Source organism: Mytilus californianus, unplaced genomic scaffold (assembly GCF_021869535.1).
Source record: "Mytilus californianus isolate M0D057914Y unplaced genomic scaffold, xbMytCali1.0.p SCAF_6, whole genome shotgun sequence".
Lineage (NCBI taxonomy): Eukaryota > Metazoa > Mollusca > Bivalvia > Mytilida > Mytilidae > Mytilus > Mytilus californianus.
The window spans coordinates 100,658,389-100,684,837 of NW_026262712.1; the positions used below are offsets into that span (position 1 = coordinate 100,658,389).

At 33.3% G+C, this 26,449-nt stretch overlaps 1 protein-coding gene across 1 annotated transcript; it reads right to left on the bottom strand.

Annotated features, from left to right (window-relative positions):
- Positions 1-326: 326 nt before the first annotated feature.
- On the bottom strand, positions 327-20,460 carry LOC127704240 (netrin receptor UNC5A-like). Its single transcript, XM_052208196.1, has 8 exons — positions 20,344-20,460; positions 17,038-17,283; positions 15,768-15,938; positions 14,800-14,970; positions 13,897-14,002; positions 11,951-12,006; positions 7,827-7,918; positions 327-6,968 (listed from the first exon to the last, which is right to left on the bottom strand). Exons 1-8 carry the CDS (start codon positions 20,432-20,434, stop codon positions 6,957-6,959), a joined length of 945 nt encoding a protein of 314 aa, XP_052064156.1. The 5' UTR covers positions 20,435-20,460; the 3' UTR covers positions 327-6,956.
- Positions 20,461-26,449: the final 5,989 nt, after the last annotated feature.

Genomic DNA, 26,449 nt, shown 5'->3' on the forward strand with positions numbered 1-26,449 from the left:
ATATGAAACGATTATATACAGGTTGCCATCCATTTCTGAACATAACTACTTTAGTTTTGTCAGTGGTAACTTCTATATTCCATTTTCTACAATATTTGGATAGATTGTCAAGTAACTGTTGAAGAAGTTTGGGAGATTTGGCAAACAAGACAGTATCGTCTGCAAAAAGTATCAAATAAATTAAAAGTCTATTCAGGTTCATTACATTTGTAATAGTGATATCTTCAACAATATCATTAATAAAATAGAAATGAAATGAAGGGGATAAAGATGCGCCTTGTTTTACTCCTAACAAATTATCAAAGGCATCAGAAAGAAGTCCACCATATCTTTATTTTTGTAATTTATTTTTATTTTATCTAAAAAAAAGCACCAAGCATTGTGATACATGAATACATAGATAATTTATAATACATGTATTAATATTAAATTTTTCAATAACAGTTAAAAAGTTAAAAATGCTATTTTTTTATTATCTATATGATAATTATCTATTAGATCATACTCATCATTTATCACTCTGGATTATCTTACATGAATATGTTGATATTGTTAATGATGGCATCAGCCTTCTCCTCTTGCCATATGCATCACTGTCAATACTATGATGTTAAACATGAGAGGTACCAGGAGAGGCCAACAGAGATCATTAACAGATAAGGGTCAGACAGGACCAGTTGGACAGAATCACAAAATAAATAACAACAGTCAAAGACAACCTAAGTCAAGGGGAGATAATTCAAATACAATCAAGCAAAAACAAGTGTATCAATATATATATAACAATATCAATAAGCATCATAGATAGCACTTTTGTGATGCACACAAATCACTGTCCAGTTGTGATGCGCATCAACATATCATTAATTCTACATGAATTATTATAAAGCCTAAAGTGAGTACAAAAAAGAAAGATCTCTCCTCACATGTAAACTAAGTTTATAATCAATTCCCATTTACTATCAAATTTCTCTCTTGCTTTAGGGGATCTGTAAAAGGAGGTAGATATTTTTTTCTATTTGGTAGGAATTTTTAATCAAAACTATCGCCCCTGTAAGAGTCGGTAATGAAGTGTTAAAGCGACATGTATAAATATAATACTTAACCAGACTAGTGAATTAGTTAAGGGAAACATCCCAAGACTCTGACCCAAGAACAATAGTTTCCGCATTAAACATTAAAGTCAGATTATTTTTAACTTGAAAAAGTGCTGCAATTTCTAACCACAAATTTCTAACTTGGGTACATTCCCAGAAAAGGTGACTTATAGTTTCTTTAGTTTCATTACAGAAACTACATAAGTTAGTTTCTTTTAACCCATATTTCTGCAATAATGCATTTGTAGCGAGAGTTCTATGTAAAATCTTAAACTGGAACATACTAAATTTGTTGTTTTTATTGCAACAAAAGGGTAAACTATAAATGAAATCCCAATTTTCTATATGAGTGCTTAGTTCTTTACACATTTTGTCTTCTTGTTTTGTAGGACGTTCTGTATACATTGACAAGATTTTTTTTATAAAAGAATTGACATGACTTTTTATTGTTTTTAATAAATTCCAAATTATCATTAGATATGTGCATAATTTTCACTGAAGTAGTGATTAGATCCTTCCAGGCTTTTGGTATCATATGAAGTGTAGAATGGTATTCCAAGAAATCAATATTAAGATTATATTTTCTGCAGAACTCCTTTAAAGTAAAAAATTCACTATTTTCATCAAGTAAATCACCCACAAAGAAAACTCCTGATTCAACCCACCTCTGGTAAAAGACAGTTTTATTATTTATTGTCAAACTCTTGTTTAGCCATATGGATTGCTTCATGATCCCTTCAGCAGTGTCATTAGTGACAGTGTTTAGGATATTCCAGTTTAGTAAAATATCTTTCCAAAAATTATTAAAATTTGTAGAAATCTTTTGGATACCATCAGGGGTCATCAACCATATTTTGTCTGCTCCGGATCTGTTGTATTGATCTATTAACAGTGTTTTCCATGGGGATATATTCAAGGGGTCTAAAAGTTTATTTATTCATGTCATCTTTAGTGAATAACAAAAAGATCTTATATCTGGCATTTTCAACCCCCCTTTTTCATATAACCCTATCATAACTTTTCTTTTAATCTTATCTGGTTTTCCTGACCACAAGAAACTAAAGAAAATGTTTTGAATTTCTTGTATTTTATCAACTGGTGGGTTTGGCAAAACTGTCAATGACTGAATTAGAATAGGTAGAGCTAATGTTTTGAATTTATTTTATTTTATCAACTGGTGGGTTTGGCAAAACTGTCAATGACTGAATTAGAATAGGTAGAGCTAATGATTTAATAACAGTGATCATTCCCATATACGTTAAATCTCTATATACCCAAGAATTAAGTAAGCTCTGTATTTTGTTAATTTTTTCCACAAAATTTACAACTGTTTTATTTTCAATGAACAGATCATATTTTATTCCCTAAAGTTTAAATTTTCCTGAATAATTCCAGTTCAAATAACTTGTAATTGTTAGTTTATCCCTTGAGTGAATCTTTGACCCAATCCATATGGCTTCAGTTTTATCAAAATTAGCCCTTAATCCAGCACACTCAGAGAATTTTTCTAAAGTATATAAACATTTTTCTAAAGATTGCTCATTCTCGTCTAATAAAAGACATGAGTCATCTGCATACTGGCTTAGTAGATATTCTGAATCATTTATTTGCATACCATTTATCTCCGGGTTATTTTTAAGTGCAGCGCTCATAAGTTCTAAAGATAATAAAGATAAAGAGATAAAGGATCACCTTGTCTAACACCCTGACCAATATTAAAAAATTGAGAGCAGTGGCCATTGTTTATAATACAGCTCTGAGATTCTGAATATAAGGTCTTGACCCATCTATAAAAAATAGGACCGAATCCTAAAAAAGACAGAGCCAAGTCTATAAATGACCATTCAAGGGTATCAAAAGCTTTCTCAAAAATTTAATAAAAGTAAAAGACCTGGAAGATTATCATCTTCTGCCTTTTCCATAATGTCAAAAATAAGCCTGGTACATTCTCCAATATACCTTCCCTTTATGAAACCTTGCTGTGTTTCACTGATTATATCCCCAAGAATGGTTTTATTCTATTTGCTAAAGCAGCTGATGCAATTTTTGTACCAACATTTAGTGATTGGTCTCCAGTTTTTTAATTGAAATTTTGATTTACCCTCTTTTGGAATGCATGTTATAACTCCTTGTTTCTGACTAACAGAAAAAGTTCCAGTTTCTAAGCTATAATTGAAAGATTTTATAATAAATTCATGGAGGTCTATCCAAAAGAATTTATAAAATTCAGTTGTAAATCCATCCATTCCTGGAGATTTACCATTTTTCATATTTTACAATGTTTTTAAGCATTCATTAGCATTCAAATTACCCTCTGCCTGTAACCTCTGTTCATCAGAGAGTTTGCGGATAAACGGATTATTTTCATAAAAAAATAGATTTTTATGTTCTTGATGAAGAATAGGATTTGTTGAGGAGTACAATTTTTCATAAAATGATTTTTGTTCTTCTAAAATTTCACCTTGATTAAAAATTTCCTCTCCATTATCCTTGATTAATTTTGGAATTATTTTCTCATAATTTCTTTTTTCAAGATAACAAAAATAGTTAGTACATTTTTCACCTTCTGCTACCCATCTTGCCTTTGCTCTTGCCATAATACCTGTTACTATTTTCTCTCTGTGTTGAACAAGTTCTTCTTCTAAACTTTTAATTTCTGTATTTATTAATTCTGAGGGATCTATTTCATAATTTTCAAGTAATTTAGCTAACTTAAGTTCTAAATCATTTTCGGTTTTTGTGTTTTTCTTTTTTTATATAACTGGCATATGATATTGTTTTCCCTCTTATCTTACATTTTAAGAGTTCCCAAAACATGTGTGGGTTTACTGATAATTCTGTTTCTAGATTATTCCCAGGCAGAGAGTATTGATTTATAGTTTCCCTAAATGCAATTTTTTACCACCAGATCTTACTCGGAGACGCACAGACGCATAATTAGATTTAATAATGGCCACAAATTTACTGCTGACTCCATTTCGAAGTAATTTATATATCAAAATTCTCCTGCTTAATCTATCGAACGCTTTTCGAAAGTCAACGAAAGCGCTGTATAGTTTCATCTTTTGTTTAAGAATATGTACAATGATACCATGTAGAATAAAAATAGCATCAGTAGTCGAATGTCCGAGACGAAAACCAAATTGATTTTCGATTAGTTTATCTTCGTCTTCGGACCATACTAGAAATCGAGTCGTCAGAATAGACGTTAACACTTTGGATAAGACACTCACTAAACCAATGAGTCGATAGTTATTTGGATTGGTCAAATCTCTACTCTAAAGAACAGCAAAACCAATACCATCTGCCCAAGTATCAGGAAAAGTTCCATTTTCAAAAGAATAATTGAAAAGTTTATTTAGAATTGGAGAAAAGAATATTGGACTTTCAGAAACATTTCGCTGATAATTTGGTCATTTCCCGCGCTTTTGCCCAATTTAAATTTTGTTATCGATTTTACAATTTCATCTTCAGTAATTGCAGAGTCTAAGATATCTATGCCTATATTTTCAAAATGTTCATTATTTATCAAGTTCAATACTTCATTACAAAGATCAGGTGGATTTTCGCGCCGAGAACTCTTTCGAAATGTTTTAAAATCACATCATTTTCAATTGTGCATCGTGTTATATTCGTAGGCCTGATAGTGGACCAAAATGTTCGTGGGTCAGTTTTTGCATTGTCACAAAGTTCAATGTCCATTCACCGTTTATCGTTTATTTTGGGCTTGACGTTTTATCCTGTTAGCAACGACATGCAATTGTCTATTCACAGTTGTATGTCGAAAAAAGAAGTTTCGGACTTGATGAAAAATATGGCGCTCTGATTTACACTTTTCATCAAACCAATCATTGTTTTTTCTTTCTGTATTTCTATTGACTTCTTTAATTAGAACTGATCGACAAAAAAACTTTAAAACACTGTCATATAATATACGAGTGATCTCCTCTACAGATGTATTCAGGTCGTTTTTTGAAGAGATGTTGTCTGCCTGTGTTTGTAAAACTTCCATGTAATCATCATTTTTATTATAATCCTATTTATTTACTTGTGTAGTTTTGGATATTTGTTCTGTGGACAATTGTTTGACAAATTAAGTTTCAAAACTAATGGCGAAAATTTATATATTGATAAATATAAACAATAGATTCTTTTATAAACCGAATGGCCTAAAGAATTCTTATACTTGAACAGGGACGGATCAAGGATTATAGGTAAGTCAGGGCTCAACGATTGTAATGATGCAGAGCAAAACGAACATATGTTTAGCATTTAAAACGCAAATTACTTTTTTTTCAATTTTAAGGGTAATTACACGTCATCTGTGCGACATTTTCTAATGTTTGGTGAAATAAGAAGATATTATGGAAGCAGTTTTGGCCATTGAAATCGAAAAATAAATACATTATGATAACTAATTGAATAACATCCTGTAGACTATATCATCTATTTATATTTGTATCAATAATTAAAAATGTTTTTTTAAAGGATAGACCAATTGTTCTATGATAGCAGTTTGAGGAGTTTTTATTATATGAAAAAAATTAGAATATGATTTTGTTTGGTTCAATCATTAATAAAATTGAATGATGAATTAATATTTCGTTTTTAACAGCCAATGTCGTTCAAATTTGTCAAAATAATCAAAGAAATATCACTGATGAATTATTCACTTGCAAGTGAATAATTCGACCTCATTAAATCATCCGTATTCATGTGACCTTAAATTTAACCCATTAGCTAGAGAATGGTAACGTATGCATGAGTCGTGTTCAGCTATTAAAGAGAAAATAATGTCAACATTGAACATGTTGAAAGTGAAAGAAAGGCGAACCATTTCGTTGACAGATTCGATCAACAAAAAAAATCATTCTTATACAGGTAAAAGCGTTAAATAACTTATTTTTATGCCCACTTAGGGGCATTATGTTTTTACGGTATATGCGTCCGTCCGTTCGTCCGACTGTCCCGGTTCAGTATAAAGTTTTTGATCAAGGTAGTTTTTAACGAGGTTGAAGTCCAATCAACTTGAAACTTAGTACACATGTACCCTATGATATGATCTTTTTAATTTAATGCTAAATAAGAGTTTTGACCCATATTTCACGGTCCACTGAACATAGAAAATGATAGTGCGGATGGGGCATCCGTTTACTATGGACACATTCTTATTTAACCTATAACATGAAATCAAACTGACCTATGAAAATCCAATTGCACATGGTCGCAATCTATTCATTCTATTATCGAGTACATGTTTTTTTATCTGTTTATTTCAGACTTATTGTAATTTAGATATACGTTTTAGTATGTTATAAATCAAATATGAGAATTTGAGTCAAATCGGTGAACATGAATTTGTCAACTAGTGCCCCTTTAATCATTATTGAGCAAGCAATTCGTAATCCAATCTACTACACTTGATTAACAAAATGTTTTATTAAATTCCACATCTTCACTATTTGAATTTCATATTTTAATGAACCACTTATATCTACTGCAGCAATTCGCATTACCAGTCAATAACAATCACATTTGAAATCAATAATCGGCGGTCAATTTGTAGAACGATTTTGGATGCATTTTAGTATGGAAATTGCAAATAAATTTAACTATTTGTCGTTGAGCCATACTTAGTTGAAAAAACTGGTTATAACGAATGTAACGCTACTTGGTCCTATGACAAGCCGTATGCCGATGACAAATAACTTTACATTACCAAAATTTAAAAGATGACATGTATTGTAAAGTAAAATGAAATATCAATAATGAGAATCAGAATACATTGACCCTCTCTCTGAAACTCCAATTTGTTGCCGGATATTTTCCAATATGGCTATAAGTAATCCGTTATTGCCACTAATATCTATTCTGTAAATAAATATATGTATATATATATAATTAGTTACACATAGTATAACAATAGCATTGACAAATTAACAGCTATCAACGAAAATATTAGAACCAAACATTAAATTAAGACATAGGAAAACCAACATGTAAATATATATTAATAACACAAGCCATCCGCTGGTTCAAACACATTAACAAGAATAAACATAAAGAAATATGTCCTGCGGTGACATATGCATATACTCAAGATACAGCGACTGCTGATGGCATGCTAAAATTAAAATTGAGAGAAAAAAAACCGGAAAATTTAAAGAAATGTATTCAAGTAACTCATCAATTTAAATTCTCTTATAAAGACACTTCAGAAAATCAAACAAAATTGCGGAAGATAGATTTACCATTTGTGCTTAAATTTCCGGGGGCCTTTTTGCTGTGCTGATTCTGTAAAATTGTATTTTATGAGAACAAAAAGGACAGAGGCGGATCGGGTTTGACTGTCAACTTATTACCTGAAGGCGTTCCTTACAGTGAATCACCTAAATTTTCAAAAAATACTTGTTCACTGACCATTTTCATAGTAAACAGCAGCCAATGGAGTTTTCATTTTTGAAACTCAAACTTATTGATATTAATAGTAATGCAAAACATATTCAATGTTGGAAGGTGTAGACATCACATTACAGCAGCATACTTTATATAAATGTCTGTAACTCAGTCCCAAGCACTGCGTCTTTTTTTCAATTATGACTTAAAGTTGAACCTAATATCAAATTCCCAAGTATTCATTTGTGTCATTAAAAGTTATCAAAAACAAATTACATCTACTTTAAGATCAAATACTTAGTGTAAATAAAAAGCGATAAAACGTTTACTCACATTTTCCGTTACATTAACCTCTATAACATCCCTCTGTAGATCATTTTGGTACATATGATTGACATGTGTTTCTTCATAGATATGCGATTTAACTGAAAATTCAACAATTATAATTGATGTACGTTTTCTTAAAATTAACTGCAATATTTTTGTATAGACTTATTATTTGGTGAATGATGATTCCGTTTTCCAATATCGAGAAATTTTTTGGTCAAATAAGATATTGATCTACTTCGAATTAATTTCGTTTTTGGATCCGCTTGAACGATTATTAGCAAAAGTGAAGCTAATCAAAGACAAATATGTGATGGTATTTACATTCTGTTAATCGGATTGTAAAACTATAAATAGGATTAGAAAATCCAATTGTTTTGATGAAGAATTCTTTTTCTTTTCACACGCTTTCTACTATGGTTGACCCGGAAAAAAAATGCTCACTTTCTTTATTTTGCAGTTCCTTGCTGTAGTATTCATTTTAGTTTACACGTAATAAATGTGTCCTTAACACGCCCACTGACCTTAAATTATCTTGTTCTGTCTTAACTATTTAGGCCAATTCTGTTTTAACTTTTTAAAGAACTTTGCCTCCAAAACTTACCGTCTCGTGAATATCATATGCAGTTTATTCCAGAAACATGTGTCGTTTATATTGCAATTGGCAGTATAGATTGAACTATAGTGTCGAAATGGACTGTATGGTCGATTTAAACATAAGGAACATAAGAAAAGCAGAATATGCGCTCAACATTTTCATATTTCCAAGTTCAATTTTCAATTTTCAAACAAACTCAAAACCAAGGTAAAAACTTAATTCGGCATATCTTTTTACAAGTTTACATCATTACGGACTTGTGTAAAAAATTAAGTCAATGTAACGAAACCACAAATAATATTATACTCAACCAAAACTTTAACCTGTTAATACCAATGATAAATATGTTAGAAGGTATATTTAATCTTGAAGTAAGCCCTGTATGAAAAGTGAGTCTAAATAAAGGCAACGGTAGTATACCGCTGTTCAAAATTCATAAATCGATTGAGAGAAAACAAATCCAGGTTACAAACTAATAAAACTCATCATAGATACCAGGATTGGAATTGTGTATTTATTTGCGCCAGACGCTCGTTTCGTCTACAAAAGACTCATCAGTGACGCTCGAGTCATAAAAAGTTTAAAAGGCCAAATAAAGCACGAAGTTGAAGAGCATTGAGGATCAAACATTCCTAAAACCAAGAGAAACACATTAACTATTAGAGGAAAACAACGGAACAGCAGAAACACTGAAGTGCAGAAAAAATATACATAGAAACAGACTATTTGATAACAACTGCCATATTTCTGACTTGGTACAGGACATTTTAAGAAACAATGGTGGGTGGAACCTGGTTTAATGGCTAGCCAAACCTCCCACTTAAAATATATCGCTAAAATGACAACAATACGCGACAGGAATACAGTACAAACTAACCCAAGAACACTCAGCACAGATATACACATGAATAAATAATATGATAATACATTACAACATGTAGACCGCAAAATATGAACGGACATCTTCATTTAACGACAGCACAGGACACCACGACCAGTAACGTATTTTTTGTGACGTATATAAAATCAGGATGTTCATACAATTAAAAAGAAAGACATTCAAATTCACCATTATTTTCACAATGCTATGACGATCTTGAAACGCTATCTTAAATTAATGCTGTGACGACGTCATAATTATATGGACTTACACAATACTGTATCAATGGAAAATGGAAATTAACTCGACTATACTGACAAATAAGACATATGTGAACTGTATCCGAAATACAGAATTCAAACCAAAAACGAAAAGACATAACTCAATATCTAACCGAACCCACAAAAGAAATATCATATCTAAATACATGAATGTTGGATGTATAAATACAGAGAAACGTCGTATAGCAATGCAAAATGACACTCGGCAAAACAGTTATTTTCAGGAAGAGGTCACGTTCGGTACTTAGCAGACAGACGACATAGAAGTTAAACAACAATCTAAGATTTGGTTAAATATCATTAGTCAGTTTAGACACAGGCACATCATATAGATCAACCATTTCGTGAAAGGGTCAATACAATTTACGGAGTTTCATTTTTAAAAAGGTCAGATTATGAAGCAGTCCTTCTAGTATCAGTAGTATTCTCAATTTCAAGTTCACTAGGATATATGAGATGCAATTACTGACTGAAATATTAGTTTTTCAGTGATAAGACATCATCAATATATATCTGAAAGTAAAATTAAAGAATTTCGCAAGGTGCTTTATCTTTTAGTCTTTCAGAAGATTCTGAATGAATTCTGCTTCATATGACTACAAAAACAAATCGACGATAAGGGGTGCTTAATTAATATCAATTGGAATACTTACTGTCTGTCTGTTGAAATAACAATCCTCCAAACTCAACAAATATATTGTCAATTAAAATATATTGATAATATCATCTTTAGTGTATTTTCTGATAGAATCAGCATAATTCTTCACAAAATAAAACATATTATAACCCAAAACAAGAAATTTATATCTTCTATTCCCTTTTTTTATAGAAAAAAAGCTCTGTTTAATGAGATGGTAAAGTGGATCTTTCAATTGAGCATGGGGAATAGTAGTGTAAAGCGTATACAAATCAAAGGTCTTAATGTTGCTGCAAAATTGCAGAGATTGTGATCTAAGATTTAGCAGTAGAATTTTTGAGAATCAACATCTGATTGACTCCACTGGTTGAATATATCTTATCACACTATTTTTGAAGGCCTTCTTTTACTGAATAAAGAATCGTAGTCAGCACTTTAGAAAAATCTTTAGTAGAACATCATGATGATCCAGCTATGTATCGTTCTTTCTACACAGTTTTGTAAAGTTTTAGTATCCAGTATAACATGTATAATGACGGTAGATGTTCTTCGTTTTCTTTGATGTTCATACCAAAAGAAAGGAGGACGAATTTGTGATTTTGTAAAATTTCATCTTCTGTTAAGATGTTAAAGAATATATCGGAATACCAGTTTTGCTGTTTATTCCAAGCTATTTTGAGACATTGCAAATACTAATTTTTACATACAAAAATAATATTATTGGAGGCTTCATCAGCTTGGACAACGACATTTTTGTCATGCAAAGAAGATAAAGCATTCACAACCGCCGGGTTCCCGAATGGGTTACAAACCGTTGATATCATAGTACATGTACATAGTAGTTATTGAATGCGCTTCTGATTGCATGATCAAGTAGCTTGATCCTTTCAGACAAGCGTCCAGTTCTGGTTCAAACCGAGGCATAAACTTGCATTCAGTGACAATTGTGATAAACGTGAGATAATATAGTCGTACGCTACAAAATAAGATAATTATCCGAACGGTCTTAGATTGACGTTTCCGACGGACGTTTTCAGAAATAGAAAACAAAATGCTCCCGATTCAGAAAGTAATTTGCAATCAAAAAGCTAAAATGATGATTATAAGACAAAATTAACCAACATATCAATCTCTACAATTCCCTGCTACACCATAGACCGAATGAGACGACCGATGTCTATCGATGTACTGGCATGATAACTTAAAAACGCTGCTGTTAAACAGCTGATAACCAAAGTGCATTAGGATTTTGTTTTTTAGATTGTAGGTTTTCTATGATTTTTGTAACTGCATATTGAAGTAATTGCAATGAATGTGAGCAACAGAAAGCAACGAAGTTGAGAAAATACTTAACCTTTTATACATATGATGTACATATAGTTTTCTAACAGAATGTTAGTTTCGAATTGACTTGTCATTACTTTTCGTGGTTAAAATTGCTTGTGTGCGCTAGAAATAATTAGGATAATAAAACTTTTCAAGGAGGCAGTATTTAAATTTGCAGAAGGGAAACAAGAAAGCGATAAATGCGCATATGCAAAATACAGATTATTTTTAATTCATTGATATATGATTTCTGATAATTGATTTTTTAGTGTAATGGGGACTTCCTCCCATTCTATTTATATGTAAGACTTTTCTGCTTTCTGCCAAGTGTTTGTTTTGAACTTTGCATGCATGTACATGTACTTCGATGTATTTCAATATAATAATTTTAGAGATTTAATTACTAACCTCTCGTGATATCTGTTATGTCATATTTCGGCTCCTTTTTAGAGTGGTACCATCTCCTAAGAAGATAAAGTAAGATACAATGTAATTTTTGTATCACTCAGGTATATAGCACTTACTTTACAATCAATATAATTATTGTTAGTATGTATAACGAGTGAAGCTTGAACCTACTAGTATTTGGAAAGTACCGACCCCGTATTTGTCGTATAAGGTAATATAACAAACACACTGTGTAAAGAAGTTGTCTTACCAATTAAAAATAATTCAGATGGGGAACTATGACGTAGTCGTAAATCTAGAAACCACAATTTTAAAACAACATTCAACAGAATTTTCAATTATTTACAGCGAGAAAGTCTGCGTCCTTATAACAAGTGTTTTGTCTAAAAGCATGATAAAATCATGATCATGGATGTTTACAATGTATGTTAATTTGAAAACAAAACCATCGTATTTTTAAAGGACTGTAACTCTACTACTAACGGTGTGTTTAAAATAATTCAAGGCCACTGACCGTGTATTTAAACAAAACACGCCTGCGGACCTTATCTTAAAGATAAACGGTTCCCTCGATTTAAAAAAAAAAGACTCAAAATAATAGAAACTTTCTTCATTATTTATAGTATGTATTTTGTTTATATTAATCAATAGCGCATAAAACTTGAATCGGCTTTAAGTTTCTGACATGAATTCCCCAAAGTGTTTCCATCTTATATATTGGTGCATGTATTTGTATCACTAAAACATCGTTAAACGAAGAATCGGTGTTTCACTATCAGTTTAATAACTTTCTTTTGTACTATATTTTGTCCACTATAATGAGTCACAACTCGATAACGGTTTTATGTAATTATATTTGATACTCGAGTAAATGTATCTTGATTGGGGAAAGGAAGGTTCTGAATAATTAGATTAATGCATCTACTTTTACACCATATGCTTTTAACCTTATGGGTTTGCCTCTAAACAGAGTGTATATTGTGTTGTTCATAATACTTTTCGTTATTGTAAAGTGTTTCTTCGTTGAAGAGAGATACAATGCCAAAGGATCAATCGTAAATCACATGTAATTTAATTTACATTAATTTCGAACAAATACTGAAGCAGTACTTAAAACGTCAAAACGCTATTAACAAAGTAATATACATATCAAACGAGAAGTTTTACTCATTAACTTGAGAAATTGAGCATTGTAATATTAATAAGCATCAACATAAGTTTGATGATGATGATGATGGCTTTAGATGAATTTGGCTATTTATTTTAGGTATTTTTTGACATATAGCTCTTCAACGGTTTCGGTACTTATACATCTCGGATTTCAAATGTTTGGCTTTGAGCGTTCCTGATGAAGGTAAATCCAGAAAAGCGCTTCGGACGCAAGAAATTTTTTAACGTGTTGTTTTCAATTTTTTACATCACTGGGTCGATACCTCTGCTGGTGGACTATCAGTCCCCGAGGGTATCATCAGCTCAGTAGTCATTACTTCGGTACTGACATGATTAAACAAACTTTACTAAAATTGTCCGTTTGTAAATTTTGAAATTATGAAGAAACTAAGGTTTCAACTCCCTCAGGCAAAGTTGGCTTTAGATGAATTTGGCTATTTATTTTAGGTATTGTTTTACATATAGCTCTTCAACGGTTTCGGTACTTATACATCTCGGATTTCAAATGTTTGGCTTTGAGCGTTCCTGATGAAGGTAAATCCAGAAAAGCGCTTCGGACGCAAGAAATTTTTTAACGTGTTGTTTTCAATTTTTTGAGATCACCCTTATTGGTAACCTGTAAGATATGTACAGTACATGTTGTCTTATTCGTATTCGGATTCGAGGTCCGATACTTGTTTTTAACCATCAAGTCCGTTTCAAATGGGAAATTATTTTTGTATAATTATTTTCTGAACGATCCTTCAACGACTTTGCAGTATCATTACTTAATGTACCTTTTCGCATAAATAACCACAAGTATTATTACTATTCCAATGACTACGACACCACTGACTGTTCCAACTACTATTGGTATATTTGTTGATTGTTGTTCTTCTAGAACTGTAAAAAACAATTGGTTGTAATTTTCTTAATTGCAACGAGCAAGAAGTTAAAATTATTAGCATTATATATAATTCCGTAAATTACAAACATTATAATACGTCATAAATTACATATGAACATTACAAACAAAATACTCTATACAACTCAGGCACTATGGTAAAATCAAGTTTCAATTAAAATGGAGTAATACAATTCCATACTTTTGGCACAATCTTCTGTTAGACTTTAAAAAACTGTGTTACAACATTGTCTAAAATTGAACAGGACATGTCATTATGACAGTTAATACATCGGACACATATTGTTAGATGCTTGTGTGATGCGATGTTCATCACCTCGTCTACCATGAGGGAATATGTTTGATTTTTCCTCATTTCATTATACACTTTTTCTGGGACCTCATTATTTAGTAATTGTATGAGCTCAGCAACGATTTCTGCGCTAGTATATTAGGCGTTTTTGGCTAATTTAAGCATTTTCAAGTTATCAGCTCTAAGGTTCAATCATGATTCACTAAATCAGAAATAAATTAAGGGACAAATTGTGTTGCACAATAAGTTTTACAACCGTTTGTGATCCAGGTAATTTTCATTTTAAATTCTGCACGAAGTGAATTACATATTGTAGCCGGTGACTTGTGATTTGTAAACTATCAAAGCCTAAATGATGGCCACTGTTGTGCCTTTTACATGGCGATTCTGTTTTATGTTGGCTTGTTTCGGGTAATTTCATGAATAAAACTATTCGCAGTTTTTTTAATTTTTGAATTATGAAATAATGGGAAATTAAGTCACCTGAACATGATGATAATGTACAGGAGTTGAAATCATATTCTTCTCCTTGACAATAAGCGCCGCTCTTTGTTGGATAAGAATTTTTACAGTATCGTCTCCTACTATGTTGTCCATGTCCACATGTGACGTTACATACTCCCCAAGAATCCCATGCCGACCATCCAGTATCAACTTGAAGAATATAAAATATTTACTTAAAACGATGGTTTTTTTTTTTCTAAATTTCATCTATTTGCAGTCGAAGTGATTTTTTCTTTTTTTATTTAGGAATAATGAAAATCATCTGAAATATTCTACTAACGAAGAACCAAATATGGCTTTGTGTTCCATATCAAAATAGCAATAACATTGGGTTTTTTTTTTAAATCAATAAGAAATTTATCCTTATACACGTTATCCACTTTGGCCACTTTTGCCGTCATTTTGCCAGTGCTTGATTTTTACAGTACTGTAACGTATCATGTGTTGTCCAGTTCCACATGTTACTTGACAATCTCCTCATCGAATACCATCATCCACACAAATAGTATTGATCATTTATTTATAGTAATAATAAGATTTGATAGCCTTCCCATGCAGACAGTGTACAGAAATTATTATGATTTCACTCCCTCGGGAATATGTGCCACCGCTATGGATATTTTCAGTAACGTCTACGTATTTGTCATCAATTCCTGCGTGTTTCGATACATGCTCAACAGATTTTCCAAGACGGCAATCTGCCATATATAATTGGGTGAACTTATATGTGTGTATATATGTCTATAATTGAAATGTTCTGTGCTTTTTTTTATTACTGTTTGTGTTTACCCCACATTGTTTCATATCCCTTACTTTGTTTTTACGTGAAGCCCTATACATGTACAGGTACAAGTATTCCTTAATCCAACCATTAAGTTAAACAACTAGTACAGTAAAATAATTATCTGTTCATTGAAATTTATTTAGTAATATAAAGATCAAATAACCTGGACATAAAGATGGTGAACACGATCTGTATTCATAACCTCCTCCTTGACAACTTGCGCCACCATTTGCTGGTCTAGGATTGTTACAATAACGTCTTCGTCTGTGTTGCCCAGTTCCACATGTAGCTGTGCAAGCGTCCCATGTCTTCCAGGTCGACCATCCACCATCAACTAATGATATATGAAATACGTGTTTCAAGAAATATATGTGAATTCGATATATGTAATTATCTTACCTCCTATACATTTCTAGTAATATGATTGGTTAAAAGCAACCTCGTAGAGACCGGTTACATTCCATATTAGGTTAGTAGGCGGGGCTTACTTCATACATGGTTTGTAGTGGTGTTATGTCCCTTTATACAAACAACACTGTGTTGAGAAAAAATATCTTTGAGGTTTCAACAGACGATTGAATTGATAATGAACGATTGAAATAAATTCATAAACACATTCAAAGCTAACAAGTTGTCATTGTTGGCATTTGTTTTTGTAATGACCATTGGAAGTAGGTTCCAAATACTAACGGTATTTAAGACTTGATCATTTTTATAAGCCACTAGTCTAAATACCACATGTTAAGATAGTCGATAAGATAAATTCGTTACATAGTGTGCTAGTGACCTAGTACGATATATATGGGGTCAGTAAATTCCATATGGGGATTCGAGCTTCGCTCTCACCCCATATGGAATTTACTGACCCAATAATATATTGTATTAGGTCACTAGCACACTACGTAACTAATAATACCAGAAGTATAGAGATATAAAATTACCGTGTAAGTGACAAACCACAATTAATATGAATAAGCATCTTCGCTCTCACCCCATATTGAATTTACTGACCCCATATATATTGCATTAGGTCACTAGCACACTATGTAACTAATAATACCAGTATTATAGAGACATATAATTACCGTGCAAGTGACAAACCATAATTAATATGAATTAGCATAAGGAATATATTGTAAAAGTAGGCTTTCTATGAAATTAAATAACTTACTTTTGATTTTGCTGTTTAATAAAAAGATACCAAAATATTTGCACACATACAACTGATGCTAAAAGATGCATATTTTGCCATTTTGAGACCAGATTTACGTTGGTCCATAAAAACTGACAAAATCAAACAGAACGAGTGGAAAACTACTGTAATATACGAGCGACATGGAAAATGTTTATATAAAGAAATCAAATTGCAGTGTTGGACCAATGTATAGAACGTTGAATCCGAAGTATGAAATGTTCCATAACACATACATTACCTGCTACAGACAACTCTATCAAATGACTCATAGAATATGTACCACCAGTAGTAAATCCTTCACATCTATAGAAACCTTCATCCGTCAGCTCAAAGTTTTTTATTGTTAGAGTTTTATTTGATGTACCGTTATATTTGTCGCCATTGTTTAACAATTTAGTTCCACCAATAAATTTCTTATACCAATGATATGCTATCAAACTTAATGGACATTCGAGATTAGTTGTCGATCCAATCGAAGATGTTCCTGTAAGAAATTAATGTAAAGTTTGAAAATAAGTACGAAAAATAGTTGTCCTGTTATAAATACTATTTATGAATGAAAATATCCGGCATCACTTTTTTGTTGCATTTCTACTGCCTTCATTTATTCACGTATCCTCCCTCTTCAAATTTGAGTGTAAGTTTTTAAAGTCAAAACCATGGATGAGTTCATTAATTAGAAAATTCTGAACCCAGGGAACATTTAACCAGGAAGGGCGACTTATATGTATGTTCCATATCCGAGATAGTGCCTTCCTTTTTATCACATCCTCTTCAAATTTGTATAAAGATTCTCACTCATTAAAACTTCGAATGAGTTTTTTTGGAGGGCTCTTTAAAATGTCCAATATTAATTAACTTCGGCTAAATTTCGATTGCTTTAGATTTATAAAACTAATGGTCCTACATCCTGTCGATGCTAATATGTACTTATGGTTTTGATATTGCATAAGGCTATGCATTTCTCTGACTGTTTATGACGCCTTTACACTAAATCCAATGGTTGATACTTTAGTCTAGGTTACATGGTTTATTTAGCAAGACATTTTTTAACCAATCATGGTGCCCAAAATTTGAGCTAAAACAATCAAATGAATTATTACAAAATAAAGTACAGTAAATGATTAGAATGATTAGAGGGTTGTTATTGGCTTTTTGCTAATTTCAACTAAATTTTAGAGGGTACTCTGAGTACTTACAAACATGTGAAACCCCGCCTCTCATATAAGACAATGTAATAGCATTATCTATGTAGTATACGTGATTATGGCTACAAATGCAATCGAACACATTGAAAGTGAATTCCATTGTCTTTGTCACAGTCATGACTGTCATAAAGTTGAGAATAGAAATGGGGAATGTGTCAAAGAGACAACAACCCGACCATAGAGCAGACAACAGCCGAAGGCCACCAATGGGTCTTCAATGCAGCGAGAAACTATAGCATTTGTACACTTCAAAATCATAGATCAAGCAAGTAGCTTTGATTTTTATGCTTAATTATGCCAATTTTCTTGTGTAAATACAACATGCTTAGAATTACCAAAAGCAAAACTTTTGGTAGCTATCAGTAGTTCACAATGCATGAAAAGTTTTACAGACGTTTGTCCTGTTAAATACTTCCCTCAGCTTTTCAAAAAAAAAATGTTGTATATATATATCATTATATCATTTTGTCATATATAACATGCCGTTAGTTTTCTCGTTTGGATTGTTTTACATTTGCCATTTCGGGGCCTATTAAGCTGACTATGCGGTATGGGTTTTACTCATTGTTGAAGACCGTACGGTGACCTATAGTTGTTAATGTATGTGTCATTTGGTCACTTGTGGAGAGTTGTCTCATTGGCAATCATACCACATCTTCTTATTTTCATTTTTGTAGATTTTAAGCGTGCATTTGATTCCGTTTCACATCTGCGCCTTTTTTAATAAAGGTGCATGTAAATGTGTTGGAACAAAGTTTTATGACATTATAAAATGTACGTTTGGAAACACAGAAACCTGTGTAATAATAGACCAACACAGGACAAACCTCTTAAATCAAATATAGGAGAAAGACAACGGGATAATCTTAGTCCCTGCCTCTTTAATATATATTTAAATGATTTGCCAACCCATTTTGAACAAACATGTTACCCAATCCCATAGAATACACACAGAAAATATTTCAATGTTTGCTGATGAAGTAGTTCTTTTATCAGCATCTGAGCAAGGACTTACAAAATGTCTTAATATTTTGGAAAATGACAATAAACACCAACGGCTGTTGTCTGCTCTATGGTCGGGTTGTTGTCTCTTTGACACATTTCCCATTTCCATTCTCAATTTTAGCTCTACCACAAGCAAAAAACCCTAGCTGTTAAATATAAGGACATACACCACAGGCACGGGTACACATTCTACAGTTTGTTTCATTTTAGAATATATGTGATAGAACATATATATGAAGCTGTCAACGGTTAAACCAAGGACTGCTGAAGTAGATTCCATTTGTATGAATCCTTATTGGTTTGAATTACTTTTGTTTATTATGGTTGGAAGATCTTGCTCTGCTGTTTGATGTAATTAGACGATCTTAATGGTAGATTGATATTGTATTGTAAGTATTCTGGGAAACTGTTTATGTAAATAAGGACTAGACTTGAGCTAAGGACAGTGCACTGTGTCACTAGAGATGTTACCCCAATGTTTTTTAATTGTTCTCCATCTGTTATGACTGTCGGTGTAAATGTGTGTAAAAAAATACCAATCAATTCAAAGATATAACTGTCTTTTCCATAGTATTTTGATCAGTACAATAGATTTTTATGAGGGACTTTTTCAAAAGCTTTGTCAAAGTCCATCACCATGACATCAGTTTGTATGTTTAAAGTAATGAATTGTGCCAGGTCCTGTATAAAAGATATGCATTGTGTCTAACATGAGCGTTTAGATCGAAAGCCATGCTGTAGATCGTTAAAATTTATTGGGGTTTTTTCAAGGTGTTTCAGTAATTGACTACCTATGATTATTATTTATTTTTATTTTGTCCCGTTATTTTAAAAAGTATCATGTTAGTGAAATGGGTCTGTAATTTATGGCATTTTTTTTGTCTCCTTTTTTTAAAATAGGACAGACGTTTGTATGTTTCCAGTCTGTAAGTATTTTGTGTGTGATATTTGAATGATGAGTATGATGACTTGACTAAGATGATCCTTTATTACCTTTAATACCTTGCTAAATAATTCATCAAGTCCTATGGTCTTGTTTGGGTTGATGTAGGAATTTGTTGACGCCCTTTTCTGATATAATAATTTCATTCTTTTGTGCATGTGATGAAACTTTAGATTCTTTACCGATACTGTGTTTAACCGTTTGCAGATGATTGAGTGGTAAAGCATGCATGTTTGTTCATAAGAAAGAATATTACTGATCTACCCGTTTTATCTTTTTAAAATATTCAATCTTTTTTGTGTATATTTCAAACAGAGTCTAGTTGTATTTGTACTATGATAATGATGCAAGATGAAATGAGTGGAAGATGTATTACAGATTTACCTACCAGCATCAGACGAATAAACTTTCAGAAAGAGTAAAACGACAGCTTCCGGTATTAGCTTCATAATAATAAACCTAACCGGGAAGTTAAACATTAACCCGATGATATTTTAAAAGTAGTTGGTAGCTAGACCATGAACATGAGTAATAGATATATATATTTCTTTTCGTTGGAATTCAGGAATTCCCCTAGTGGTTAGTATAATAAGTTATACTATTTGTATGTTCAAAGTTGTAAAACGGGTTCTTATTATTTTGGATTTCGATACATGGATTATATATGTACGTGAAATCCTTTGGCGGTTTAAAGGATGGGGTTCCGTTATTCTATGTAAAGAAATTGTTGCTGTGAGTTCATCGAAGGTGCTCACAGTAACTACACCATACAGTTTGCTGTTTATTGTCATATTTATGAATATGGATCATATAGATATTACGTTTATTTACATATAATGATGTGTTGGACAATTTTGTTGTATGATAATGTCAATTTGAATATTGTTATTGAATTAGATATGATTTTTCTGTTATTAAACATTGTTTGCTAGAGTAAAAAGAACAAGATACCGCCAGCAACCAAATCTATATTATAGTTTTGTCCGATTAATACTAAGAAATTTATGAAAGACATTTTTATTTAAATCAAGACGAGCATGGCAAATGGGGATTTAGATTTTGTAAACAAAAGTAAAGAACAAAAGAGTCTTTCATGGAGAATAATTTAGTTTTTAAACCTATTTTTTGATAAATTCGAAGAAAGCCAGGTCGAGATTACTTACAGTTTGTAGACTTTAAACTATTTTTAGATACAAATGATAAGATATACATGTAGTTCGATCGACAGTCAGAACTATTCCCCCAAATAAAAACAAGAACAAATCTCACCATCGACAGTAATCGTATGAAATTAAAACCGGACACGGAACATTACTTCATGGCAGATCAGAACAGGCTTTGGTTTATATAGAATCTATCAATACATCGTGTGTGATACGATATTTCGCCACCCGAGAAAGTAAACCTTTCAAATTTAGAACGCAAGGCTCGCCGAGCGTTTGAAATATTCAAAATTTAGCTGTCGAGATTGGAGAAATATCGTATTACATGAGATTTGGTGGTGAACTCTATTTGTCTAATTATTTTTAGACGATATACAGACAAACTTAATCCTTCTTTACCAATGATCTGCAAAACGATGTGTTCTTTTTATGTAACGTAATCAGACTTGGTCGCCTTTTTTCGGGACATCACAATGAACAACTCAGAGGAAAGCAACAAAAATTTGACGTCATATTTGAATTTTAACCAATGAAGAATTGAGATCAAACAAACCACACGTTGATTACATAAAACTTTTCAACAGGTCAGGCAAAGGATAAATCGTCGAAGGACAAGAAAAAGTAAATATACACAAAAGAATACAGATGTATAATGGATTATAACCATGTCCATATACATGTATAGTCAATACATAAATTCAATCAACATGTTTGGAACTTGAACTCGCCGTCAGCTCTCTGAAAGAAACTATAATACTAAGGAAATTTTGTGTTTAAAAAAGTTACTGATAATTATGAATATAGAGACGATTGATTCCCGACAAAATGACAGACTGAAGCTCTCAAACAAATTCTAAATTATTCGAATGCTAGTTACTGTCAAGCGATTTGGCACATACCAATTCCTTTAACTCCCTGCCCCTTTAGTGCAAATAATATTTTATTGAGAAAATATTAACATAATATTTAATTCAATATGACAGTTTTATTAGGATTGGAAAACCCTCTTTACACAGATAAACCTTGAACTGTTATAACAGATACAACAAATAACCTATATTTGGGGCAGCATCCAACTTTAAAATGAACACAAAAATAATGACACAAACAATCAAGTCTGAGATAACATTCAAAGACGCTTTTAAAACCTTGGAACACCCTACCTACCTTTTTTTTAGTTTCGAACAGTAAGATTACAAAAGGATCATAAATACGTGCAGTGAAAATTCGATGATCTGTTTCAGACGACAAAACACAAGTAAAAAATATTAAAAAATACGCATTAAGAAATAGATACGCCTTCTTTAGATTTCATTGACTGGTTAGAAATTAAGCTAAAAATAACTTATATTTGATATACTAATCCTTCTTACGAATATTCTTATATCGACAACTGTAAAATAGAGAAGAAATAATACAGCCATGTCATGTCATTTAATAGTTCAAAAAAGAAATCATATGCGATGTAGAATGCCCATTGGTTTTGTTTTTAAAGTATAATAGAATTTCAATATTTTATAGTTCTTTACATTACATATTGATTTAATAGTTGCTTGATTTCTGGTGAAATAGAAAAAAAGAGACAGGAGATACTCAAAACTCGTAAGTCAAAAGAGAGACCGACAAAATCATGGACAAACAACAAAAATGACTTACTATCTGCAATGTCGCGTTCTTGACTATAATCAGGTAGCTCAGTCGGCTCGTCGAGACTTTCAACATCGTCGATATTTTCGCAATCAGAATAGGTGGGGGCTCCGCACGAACTGGTGGGAGGTCAGGAATAGGCCCAGGACGGTTCTCTTCAACATGGTCATCGCAATCGGTCTCCTGGTCGTAATCGTTTTGAGAAAATCTCTGAGTTTGGTGAACGTTTATGGAGTTTAAAGCTATAACATTCCGAAAGTTTTACTTTGTAGGAAGAGGCGCGGAGTTGATTGCCTGAGAATATTTTGATGAAACACCATTCGCCATCCAGCACTACTACAAGGTACCGATCTCTCGATTGCGTCTTTGATCTGTCGGTATAAAGGTAAACTAAATCCCCTATAGAAATGTCAGGGATCGGACGACCGGGTCTACTGCATTTCGAAATTTCGCTAAATCCGTGATTTTTATTTCGGGACACGTGTTGTGCGCAAATAAGGTTCATGTCAGAAATTGGTAACTGTTCACGAGTAAACTGATTTCTCTGAGTCCATAGTTCGCGGGAGGACAATCCACGCTGGCAAAGCCTTGAATTAAGTCTCGTGGTAGCAATAACTAGTGTATTTTCAGATAGAGGAGACTGACCGCGTTCTTCACGAAGTAACTTGTCTTCAAGCTCAGCAATAGCTTTATCGGCAACTAGATTTTTGTTCCGATTTTTTACGAGACCAATTTTAATTGATTTGTTGAGCTGCTTTAAATAGGAATCATCACATAAAAGGGCGAAAACCTGGGGCCGGGTCAACTCGAACGCTACGTGGAACTATGATCAATTCGTTGGGAGGAGCAAGGGGATCACAACGCCGAACAAATAGCAAACCGTCTTTGGCAATTGATGCAACATTCAGGTAACGTTTGACGTCTTTGATGTTTGTCAGTTTTTTTGAAGGCCTAGTGCTTTGTTTTAGATGAGCGTGAGTGCGCCTTAGATCGGTGCATTCTGATTGAATATTAACCCAGGCCGACCTGGTCGTGAAAGGAAGGCGGAATTCATCATTGAGAACGTCTTGAATGTTCACTGCTCTTACAACAGAATCTTCGGTACGCGATATAAAGCAACACACCTGACTATTGGGCTCTGTACACAATGGTGCGTTTCTACTTGCAAAGTCTGACGGAACGTTTGTTCGACTGGATAAATGGTTGACGCTGACCTGGTACCGGCTGACGACGGAAAGAAACGTAGAAACGCGTGGACTGGCTGAAAATTTGCCGCGGCATAGTTTTTTCAAAGCCCTGTACGCACGGTTTTCTGCCTGTTAACACATTAGCTTGGAGCTGCGATTGAATGATAAAGGGACTGAAATGTTTGACACTGGAAGCAATACAAAGTGCCTCGATTTCGCACTTAATGTTTACGAGGTTTAGCACTAAAAAAAACCAGCTAGTGACACCTTACCGTTACGATTTATGTATAATGATATATCGCTCCGATTCTGCGTTTAGTAACCGAGCCGTCGGTGACTATCCATAACTGATCAATACGTTTAGGTAGCATGATAGATTTGCGTAAGTTAAGGGAATTTTGGGCAAACTCAAAATGCTCTCTCAGTGTATCGGTCCAAATAATTTTATCTGCTGATTTCATACCACTTATTTTCTCGTGTAATGGGGCTACAAAGTTAGATCAATTCGGTATAACGCGGCTTATCATCTTGTAAGCACCGATAAAGGATCGAAGACCAAGCACGGTATCAAGTGTCGCTACTCGGTGTAGGCTAGCCGAAATTGAGCCTTGTGACCATATCCACCCTAGGATTGTAATCGATTTTGGACAAATTACCGTCTTGCTAGGTGATAAACAAATCCCGGATTTGTGTAGTGATTTAAGAACGCTTTCCCAATTTTGTAACAGCTCTTCTGGGGTATTACCTCCACAAAATAGATCATCCGCTAACTTCGTTACGAATCCTTTTGGAAAAAAATCCCCCAATATGCAACACATGAGGTCTTCAAGAGCCGTCTCTGAACCTGGCATTCCCATCGCGCAACGCGTGTACACACGAACCCCACGATAAGGGGTTGCGACTCCGCAATATTTCATTGACTCTTTTGCCAGGGAATTTTGATAAAATGTGCTAGTAAGGTCAGACTTAAGCTTGATTATGTATTTCCATTGTACGACTGTACGGAGGGTCGAGTCAACGTCGGGCATGAGAAAGGGTTGGGGGCTTACTATAACGGTCAACACCGGCGAACGCTGTTACAAGTCGGGAACCACCGGATGCTTTTTTGACAAGAAAGGACAGATTAATGTATACGACTGACATACCTATGTCCTCGGAAAACCCCCTTACATTCCAATTCATCAAATTTGTTTTGGAGCTCAACTAACTTGTCCTTTGAATATTGTGGCATTCGTCCTTTTTGTTGGGGAGGCTGGACAGGACCCATAGATATTAACAGATGCTTCAAAGGGACCTATCGCATCATTATACACTGTAAAAAATTAGAAGGTATGCGTTTAGTCTATGTACGTATTTTCGTTGATTTCACGGACGCATACAGTAGATTCAGGGGACTCGTCGACGGTTGTTGTGAACCGCACTCGACATAGATGTTCATTTTGTTGTATGAACTGTGGCTCCGTTGTGTTATTAATGAGGTTTATTTTTCCGGAGACAGACTGAGCAAATTGCGGACTTGGCCAATCTTTTGAATAAGAAGGATCGACATGAGGCTCGATTGCGAGTACGCTATCTGGTTCTATATAAGATGGGACTTCGTATTCGCCATAGCAACCTGGCCAAACTACTGAACTAGCAGAAGGAGCCCGGAGAAGAATGCCTCAAGATCTAGATCTAGTCCGTCTCTCAGTGTAAAATGGCATTCACCAACTATTTCTAACGGAATAACGCCGTCTGCTTGTAAAGCGGAGTGGTTGTATTTTTTAATCGTAACGCCGATGTTCTTCGCGGAAGATGCCTATATCATACTAACCTCTGGCCCGATATCTAGTGTGAGTTGGAGGGGAAAATATTTGTAAAATGCCTTAAAGTAAGGGGACTGTTTAGTGCTCATCTGTCTTAAAGAAGAAACAACTCTAAGCTTACTAGGTACTACATTTTCATTTAAAATTGATGATAAAAATGGTTCATTATTATAAAAATTGTCCTCAGACACGCTATCACCTACTTCAGTACAATTAGATTGTCTAACTCTGGACATATATTGTTTGTTTTCGTCTGGTAAGTATTTACAAGAGCTTAAAAAATGTTAGTAAGAACGGCCTGCTTGCTTACATAAAATACAACACTTTGTTTGACAACCAGTTCTGATAATACCTGACTTCCTTGCACTTCTTTCGAAAGGCTTGTCCTTTAAAAATGCAAGCTAAAGTTTTAGATCGCAGATCTGTTCCATATCGCTGTTTAACTAAGTCTGGAAAATCAAGATGAATAAGTCTAAGCCAAGTAAGCACAATAAGATTTTCCAAAGAAGGTGAAAGTTCTTCGTCGGCATTAGAAACATCTCCATGGTGCTGTATAGTACCACCGGCGCGAAGTAAATTATCTTCAATGAAACTGGCCAACCGCTGAAATAAGTCCTCTGGACATTCATTAGGTTCAAAATGGATGTTATCAAAGTCCAGAAAGTGTCCACCAGTTGATTGAAATCAGTAGT

What these genes read in the sequence shown, in the direction of transcription:
- LOC127704240 (XM_052208196.1), bottom strand. Translation starts at nt 20,434, where the DNA reads ATGTTTAACTTCCCGGTTAGGTTTATTATTATGAAGCTAATACCGGAA. An exon ending in TTCACCATCTTTATGTCCAG is followed by an intron (nt 14,971 to 15,767) that starts GTTATTTGATCT and finishes ATATTCTTCAAG; the next exon opens with TTGATACTGGATGGTCGGCA. An exon ending in GTGGTTATTTATGCGAAAAG is followed by an intron (nt 12,007 to 13,896) that starts GTACATTAAGTA and finishes TTATCTTCTTAG; the next exon opens with GAGATGGTACCACTCTAAAA.